This window comes from Arachis hypogaea, chromosome 13 (assembly GCF_003086295.3).
Source record: "Arachis hypogaea cultivar Tifrunner chromosome 13, arahy.Tifrunner.gnm2.J5K5, whole genome shotgun sequence".
NCBI lineage: Eukaryota > Viridiplantae > Streptophyta > Magnoliopsida > Fabales > Fabaceae > Arachis > Arachis hypogaea.
The window spans coordinates 28,729,383-28,738,540 of NC_092048.1; the positions used below are offsets into that span (position 1 = coordinate 28,729,383).

Genomic DNA, 9,158 nt, shown 5'->3' on the forward strand with positions numbered 1-9,158 from the left:
TTTTCGTCCCTTTTGCTTAATTTAATTTAGTTCTTTTTCTTCCATTTTTCGTGTACTTTATTGGGATTTTTTTCACCGTGATGTTGAAAATCTCACTTTTCTTTGTTCTATTTATTTATGTAGAGGAACAAGGATAAAGAATCTCTTATGTACAATGCTGAAATTGAAAGAACTCTTCGAAAGCAAAGGAAACAAGCTAGAGATCAAGAAGTTCACGAGATCTTTGGGGACGAGTCTGAAGAGGAAACTAAATTCAGTATGGCTGAAAATACTGAAAATCTTGTGGTCAATAACCCCAACAACGCCCCACTTGGTAGAAAAACTCTAGAGTCTTATACTAACCCCAATTTCAGGAGTTGTGTGGAAAGTATTGTACCCCCGACTGTACATGTGAACAACTTTGAGTTGAAATCTCAACTCATATCTCTGGTTCGACAAAATTGTTAGTTCAGTGGAAGTCCGCAGGAGGATCCTAATCTCTTCATATCCAATTTTCTGAGGATATGTGATACAGTCAAGACCAATGGAGTTTCTGCTGAGGTTTACCAGTTGATGTTATATTCTCTTTTGCTGTTAGGGACCGAGCTAGTCAGTGGCTTGAGACACAACTTAAGGAGAGTATAGTAACCTGGGCGGATTTAGTTAGTAAGTTTTTTAACCAAATTTTTTTGCCTTAGAGGTTGACTAGGTTGAGGACTGACATTCAGCTAGTTTGAAGGAGAGTCTCTCTATAAAGCTTGGAAGAGATACAAGACTATGATACGGAAGTGCCCTCCGGATATATTTGCAGATTGAGTACAATTACAGATTTTCTATGATGGTATCACTCCAACTTCTAAACTTTCTCTGGAAAACTCTGCAGGAAGTTCCTTGCATATGAAGACCACTTATGAGGCCTTGGATTTGATAGAGATGGTGGCCAATAATCAATATTTATACTCCTCAGAGAAAACTGTGAAGAGGTGTTATAGAGTTGGATGCCTTGGATGCTATTTTGGCTCAGAACAAAACCATGTCTCAACAAATAGCCGCTATCACTCAACGTTTGGCATATGAGGATCTATATTTTAGTAAATAAAACTCTTAAACTCCTCGAAACGTTCCTGTAAAATAAACAATAGATATACATGGATTATTACGTATAGAGAAATAACAACTTCAGGTGTTTTTGATAAAATTTGACCATTATAAAAAAAATTTAAACTAATATTATTATCCATTTCTTGTCAAAACTCTCTTTTAATAAATAAAACAAATAAACTAAATATTATAGTGATAAAAAAATGAACATACAACTTAGAATAAAAAGAAAAAGAAAAATAATGAAACAACAAAAGAAGGAAAAGAAGCGAGAAGAGTAGAAACAAGAGAAGAAGAGAAAAAAATTTAAACACTCACAAGAAATTACATTCACAAACTCTCTTTAAAAGAAAATACACTAATCGTTACTAACGTTTAAAAATAAAAAAATAAAATTGTCAATAAAAAAAATCGGCACTAACGATTTTTTTTTGTGTTAGAGATTCCAAATATAAATCGTGACTTCTGATTTTAGTGAGGACAAAATTTTGTCCTTTCTCAAATCGTTAATCATGTTTTGTGTTATCTTTATCACTTCTTCAAATCGTAAGTAACTATTTGTTCTAGCACCGACCTATCTCCATATCGACGCATTATACTAAATTTGCATAATATCTTCGTATTATACCATCATTTTACGATATCCTAAAAAATTAGCCCTTTTTAAAATATAAATGGCTCATCTTTTTACACAATATATATATATATATATATATATATATATATATATTTTTTTTTTTTTCTTGCAATTTATTATTTCATGACAAATATTTTAACGAACAATATTGGATGATTAACAGAATTTAGTATTTTTTGTTAAAATTTAATTAATTTTAAATATTAAAAATTAAATTTTAAATTTAAATAATATAAAAATAAGATATTGACTCAAAATATTGGCTGACATTAATAAAAAATATTGGCACTCAATATTTTTCTATTTCAATACTCAATTTTTCAGATATCTTCTATCTTGCCTCTATCAATGAAATGGAAATTTCATTAGTGGAAGAGAGTTCATGTTTGCTTGTTGAAGAACCCACTTCATGTGGATAAAACCCTGGTTGCCTTGGATTAGGCAATGCTCTCTCACCATTCAACATTAGAACAACAGAAGACATGTCCGGCCTATCATCTGGCCTCTCTTGCACACACAATAGCCCTATGTGAATGCACCTTATCACTTCTGATATAATAACTGAATCTCTCATAAAGCTATCCATAAGTTCCAATGGCCTACCCTCACTCCACAATCTCCATGCCTGAAATACATTCGAGTATAAGAGAAATATGATGCTAATACTCACTTAAAGAAGTTGACTAATATTCATAATAACCAACTTGTGCTTGAATCAACTAATAGTGTGACACTCTGTACAGGTCAACATACTATCGTTCTTGCATTCCAATATAATATTTCTTAAATATTTTTCATTTTACCATCTGCACAATGTTAAACATAATATAACTATAAATGAGTTATTAAAAAACGGTAATCTTACAAGCAATATCAATCAATTCTTAATTTTAAATTCTTTTAAGTAGTATGCTAATAACTAAAATGACGTATATAATGCATCAGAGAAAGTAGAAAGTTGTGACAAAATGTTCACTTTAGGCTTACATGTCCAAGAAGGTTATGATGATGTTGCTCTTCAAAAAATTCTCTGTTCTTTCTCCCACTAAGCATCTCTAGCACAATAACACCGAAGCTAAAGACATCAGACTTAACTGAATAAGATCCATAAACAGCATACTCAGGAGGCATATAACCACTGTAACATAAAAGGAAAACAAAATAAAGATAATGAGAAATTAAGTATTGTGAATTTATAATATAGTAATTGACTCCAATTTTAGCATTCTTACTGAGTTCCTACTACTCTTATTGTGTTGGCCTCTACACGATCACCTCCAAAAACCCTCGCTAATCCAAAATCTGATATTTTTGGATTCATGTTACTGTCAAGGAGAATGTTACTGGTCTTTAGATCTCTGTGAATAATTCTTAGTCTTGAATCTTGATGAAGATAAAGAAGCCCTCTAGCAATTCCACTTATAATATGCAAACGCATATTCCAATGCAAAACTTTGCTTCCAGTTTGATCTGACATTAAATTTTCCATTTAATAGTTTATCATGAAACCTTTATATTCATCGTAAGGTTTAACAACTAATTACAAATGCAGAGAGGGTAGAAGGTCAAACCAAAAATGAAATGGTCCAAACTTCTGTTTGGCATGTATTCATAGATTAGGATTCTCTCATCATTGTCAATGCAACAACCAAGAAGTTTCACAAGATTTCTATGCTGAAGATTGGCAATCAGTGTAACCTCATTTTTGAATTCCTGGGGTCCCTGTCCAGATTTCAATGAGAGCCGCTTCACGGCTACCTCTCGCCCATTTGCTAGCACACCCTGTTGATCGTTATCTTATGATGTTAGAATTTTGGACTCTGCATATGGATTTATCATTACAAAGATGCTAAAATCTTGTCACCTTATAAACAGGTCCATATCCACCTTCCCCTAGTATGTTACTGGGAGAGAAGTGATCAGTTGCATTAGCTATGGTTGAAAAATCAAATGTGGGTAATTCAATATCTTCCTTCTCATATTTCTGAACCTGATTCACCTGGTTAATCCCTGTGTCCTCACCTGAAAATGGTACAAGACTTACCAAGGACAGTGTCATCTATAAAAGAGGTAAAACTAAAATTATTTCAAAACTTACCTGGCTTCTCATGTTTCTTTCTCCTTACATAGATGACATATCCAGCAATTAGGATCCCCAATATGATTATTCCACTTCCTACCAAAATCCCTGCTAGCTTTTTCTTGTTTGCTTTACTCCTTGAATTTCCTTACATGTTAATAGAACTGTTACTAGCAAGTTTCAGTAGAACACAGGGATATGTTCTTATCATTTTTTTTTTATGTTTCTATTTTCTACTTGCAATATTGATCATATTGTTAATCCTTGAAATTGTAATTATGACTTAGTTCAGTCCCTAACTTTTTAGCATGCTTAATTTAGTGCTAAGATTATATTATATTTTGTAACTCAATTTAGTCCCCTAGACTACATTTAGTCTCTCTTCAATCTTTTAGGGGAGATTAAATTAAATCATGAAGTGTAACTTCCAGGGATTAACTTAAACAATTTAAGAAGTTAAGGATTAAACTGAATTATGCTTACAATCTTAAACATGCATTATTCTTATGACGGTCTAGAAGTTTCAATCATTATGCGCATGCATCTTCTGATGGCAGAACAAGACTTGGTCAATCTAGTTGGGTATTTCATGCGGGAAACAATAAATATTAGTCAAATTGTCATCTAAATCCGCCTGACTCCTGGGTCCATCTAAAATTAAATTTAGTTTGCTGTGAAGGAAAATTAAGAACACAACCAACCCAGCATAAATGTCGAGACCAATTCATACATCATCATAGTTTATTAGATGACCAGTTTGAGAGTTAAAACCTGTTTGGTATGCATATATAATAATGATTTATAGAATTACAGTTAAACAATCAAGCTGATTCTTATCCATTTATTCGAACGACGGTGCGGCTCTTGAGAGAAAAAGATAGACACTTTGGCCCTTGACCCTGTTTGCCGTGAGACAGTGCCACCTTTATGTGAATTCAACCATGAATTGTTAATGGAAGAAACTTATTTAGATGTTACGTTAGTGACTTAGTGGACTAAATTCTTATAGAAATCCTCGGATTTACAGCTTTTACCAATTTGATTCTTCAGATTTCAATCGCACTATAGTGGTTCTTGAGATTGAGATTGAGCTTCGGATACTACAGTGGTTCTTAGACTCCTTTTGGGTACTAACTCAACAAAAATAAAAATAATTTGGCACTCATTTGCCACGCTATGGTGCTCAGAACTCAATCTCAAAAACTACTACAGTGTAATTAGAATTTAAAAGACTAAATTAGTGAAAGTCGTGAATTTGAGGGACTATTATGGGAATTTAGTTCATGTTATTGTGATAAAATGGTCATTAAGTACTATGCTACTAGGAAAGAAAAAAAATATAGATGCAAGGAAAAAAAATATAATAGGATGTATATACCTAATTCTGAAGCAGCCACTCTAATGAAAATATCTTGCCCTTCAGATTCTGACCTCATGTCGACGAGGCCATTAAACCAAATGATGCATCCACTTCCGCCATTTCTAACATCTAAACTTGCATACGCTGTGCAGCTGCAGTTTTTCAAGCACTTCTCCTCACATTCCTGCAAGTTCATGCTCTTATCGAACCACGACGAAGAAGTATCCGGCAACTTCACTCCTTTGTACGGCACAAACCCATCTCTCTCATCACAATCCAGATCCACCTTCCTAACACACCCACCGTTCAAATTCCCAGCAGACTTTAACACAAAACCGTCAAGGCAATCACATTGTGGAGAGTTATTAACATTGCACTCTGAATTTTCGCCACACAAACCATAATTATCACACTGATCCTGTGGACCAGCAAGAAAAAGCTGCCAAGTTTTGGTCTCAGAAGACCATAGAAACCGTTGCACGGTTCCCAGAGGTGTTATCATGTATCTAGAAACAATTGAAGCGTTTCTTGGCTCATATCCGAAGTGAACTTCTTGATCATTTAGTACAAAGGAAAAATTGAAGTACCTGTAGAGTGTTTCCCAAGGAACTCCACTGAAGAATAACCCGGTCCAAGAACCTATCCTATACAACCATGTTGATGAACCTTTTCCAATAACCAGTTGTGGAAAACCATGACCATCTAAGTGGTACAAAAATTCACCACTTCCAGGATCACCTGAATTCTTCCAAGACCTCAAAGAATTGTATACTCCGGTGACTCGATTAACGCGAAGCACCATCCCCGGGAGTAGCGTGTCGCCGGGGTAATCAAAACTCTGCCACAAAATATTCCCGCTGCTACTATTTCCTTTCCTCACAACCATGTTCCCTGTGTCTAACAGCAACAGAACAGGATCCGCTGCGGTTTCTGTTGCATTGGAAGACCAAATTACGGTCCCTGATCCATCAATTAGAACTGGATTTCCTCCATTGCTGACTTTGAACGTTGCTTCAGAGGTATTCACGGGGGTGTCTCTGTTTGCTACCCAAACAATTGTTCTAGGTGAAATATTCATGTACCATATACAGAAGTATAGGTTCTGTGAATTTCCAAAGCTGTGGAATCCAGCTTCGAAAATTCTAGCTGCGGAAATCAGTGTCTCGTTGTAATAAATTGATGTATTTGGAGTGATGGTTGTTAGACTAATGACCATGGCGGAGAAGGAGAATAAGAGGGAGCATAGAAAAAATACGTTATAGCTTGCCATTCTTTGATTTGCATCGGTTATTATTCATAAGGACTAAGGTTATTGAAAAGTTCAGCTCTAAATTTCATGTACGGGTATAAGATCATGTAGAATTTGGTCATAAAGAGAGTCGCTTTAAAATTATGTTTGGAATATTGTAATGTATATCGAAAAGACCAAAAGTTATGTAACTCTCAAGGTCAAGACATTAATGTATACGGTATGGTATCACATCTTACTTCTCTTGGTTTAAAGTTTAAACAGAGAAGTGTCAGCTCCTGAAAGGGAAAAGAAATGTATTAAGTGGTGATTCTTCCGTTATTCTTTATGCGATATTTTTATTGAAAATATAGCTATTTAAAAAATTTAAATTTAAGAATAATTTAAAAAGTAATATTGTCAAAAAATTTAATTAATGAAGATATAACAATAAAATAATTTTAACGTGTTTACAAATAATTCATAGTATAATGAGTACTTCAATAAGAAATTTTACATAAAAAATTTTAATTTTAATTACTAACATTGTAAACTATAACGACATCCAATCATATAATTTTTTTATAATCATATTCTTGTTTCGTATAACTATCTAAGCAGTGATTATAAAAGAAAAAATATATTTTTATTTGGTACAATACGTAATTGAATACATATTGTCAAAAAATTTAATTAATGAAGATATAACAATAAAATAATTTTAACGTGTTTACAAATAATTCATAGTATAATGAGTACTTCAATAAGAAATTTACAAAAAAAAATTTAATTTTAATTACTAACATTGTAAATTATAACGGACATCCAATCATATAATTTTTAATAATCATATTCTTGTTTTGTATAACTATTTAAGCAGTGATTATAAAAGAAAAAAAATTATTTTTATTTGGTACAATATGTAATTAGATATGTATGTAAAAAAATTTGACATTATTATTTCATGAAAATTAAATTAAAAAATTATTAGAGAAAAATTTAAACTAAATTGACAAATATAAAAAACAAAGAATTAAAGGAGTAGTTAAACATAAATTATTAAATTTGGTGTTCAGTCAACTCCGTGGGCAAAATGGATGTTAGAAAAGTCTTTATTGATGAGCGCTGCCCATTAGGCATAAGCAGCTGAGACTTTTGAAAGGAATATTTTAATTTCTGAAAGCCCTTGAAAGTTGAAACTGTACATTTTTATTTATACAAAAAGTTTTGTTAATAAATATTTTTAAAATATTCATTGAAAATGTCATAATAAAATTTTATGGAAAAAATATTATATAAATATATTGAAAAAAAATCTTTTATAAAATATTTTTTACTAATATTGTTGAGGTACATTTCAACTCTATAATCTCTTGTATAAAATTGATGAATTAAATGGGTTGGGAGGGATTTTATTATCTTTCATAAGATACAAAATTCTTATGCTATTATATTTACTTATTTATTTATTTTTTATCTAATAAATTTTTTATATTAAATCAATATAGTGAAAAATTACTCTCCCGTCATTGCTTGCGTGGGATTTTTTTTAAATAAATAAAATAAATATTTTATTTACTAAAATATGTAATTTATAGCATTTTTACTAAAATGAACCTTATTTCTTATCTCGTTTACACTGTAAACAAAATAAGGGACGAAACGATGTAGTTATATTAAGTTTACATGAGATTATGGCGCGCACCGATGCACAAGATGCGGATATCAACCGACTGACATGGCACATCACAGGAGCAATCGACTTTGAGGTTTGTGTTGTTTTTTGTTTTATATTTATGTTAAAACATACATATGTAACCATACTTAGGGTACTTTAATTTTATAGAAGTAGTATGCAATATATGTTGGACGAATGAATATATTGTTAGCAATGGTTTAAATGATAGTATATAATTTTAGGCATACTTTAAAATAGATTTGTCAGTTAAATATTTATTTAGATTTGTTTTTTTTAAACTAAATTATTAAGTATATGTTTATTAACTTAGTTATTAATTATTTAATTAAATATTTTTTAGTTAACTTAATTAAGTAACAAGATGTTTATTTTTTTAGTTATTAAATATTTAAGTAAATAGTTTATTTTAATTTTGTTATTAAATATTTATTTGTTGTTAGTTATTTAAGTAAATATTTTTACTTAATGTAAGTTATGAAGGAGATGAGAAATGAATGTTGTTATTAATTATTTAACTAAATATTTTTATTTAAATTACATTATATAGATGTTTATTAATTTAGTTATTTATTATTTAAATAAATATTTTTACTTAAATTAATTTAAAGGTAAATATTTATCGTTATTTGTTAAAATAGTTTAACTTATAATTCAAATTAATTTTTTATTGTAAAATTTTTATAGCTTGATAGATTTACACATTTTTTATTCGGATTTTTTTATTGTTCTCCAGAGTCCTCGTCTACTTCTTCCTAAAAGAGTGAGTCACACACTTCCATCACTGGACGCCATTGTCCCCTACCTGATGGAGGCTGGCTTCGGCGACGCCGTACCACTCAGAAATTTCATATTTGATAACTTTCTGATCACAGTATTTGTGGAGCACTGGCGTCCTATGACCCACACTTTTCGCTTTTCGTGGGGTGAGTGCACCATCACCCTCCAAGACGTCGCATACCATCTCGGGCTACGCACAAATAGAGAGCCAGTGGGTGAGTGCTTCTGTGATTTTCACACGTGGTATGGGACCGAGACTTGGAAGTTGGTGGAGCGGCTACTCGGTGCCAAGCCTCC

The 9,158-nt window shown here is 31.7% G+C and overlaps 1 protein-coding gene across 2 annotated transcripts; it reads right to left on the bottom strand.

The window, feature by feature from the left end:
• Positions 1–1,963: 1,963 nt before the first annotated feature.
• LOC112737858 (G-type lectin S-receptor-like serine/threonine-protein kinase At4g27290) lies at positions 1,964–6,679 on the bottom strand. Of its 2 annotated transcripts, none has more exons than XR_003169120.3 (7): positions 5,176–6,633; positions 3,816–3,944; positions 3,582–3,739; positions 3,289–3,499; positions 2,950–3,187; positions 2,705–2,772; positions 1,964–2,342 (listed from the first exon to the last, which is right to left on the bottom strand). XR_003169120.3 is itself a non-coding variant. In XM_025787993.3 (7 exons), the coding sequence occupies exons 1-7, from the start codon at positions 6,425–6,427 to the stop codon at positions 2,049–2,051; spliced, it is 2,433 nt and encodes an 810-aa protein (XP_025643778.1). In that variant the 5' UTR covers positions 6,428–6,679; the 3' UTR covers positions 1,964–2,048. The 2 variants fall into 2 exon arrangements, 1 of the variants encoding a protein (XP_025643778.1); XM_025787993.3 differs by having other exon boundaries at positions 2,705–2,855; positions 5,176–6,679.
• Between the last annotated feature and the right edge of the window lie 2,479 nt (positions 6,680–9,158).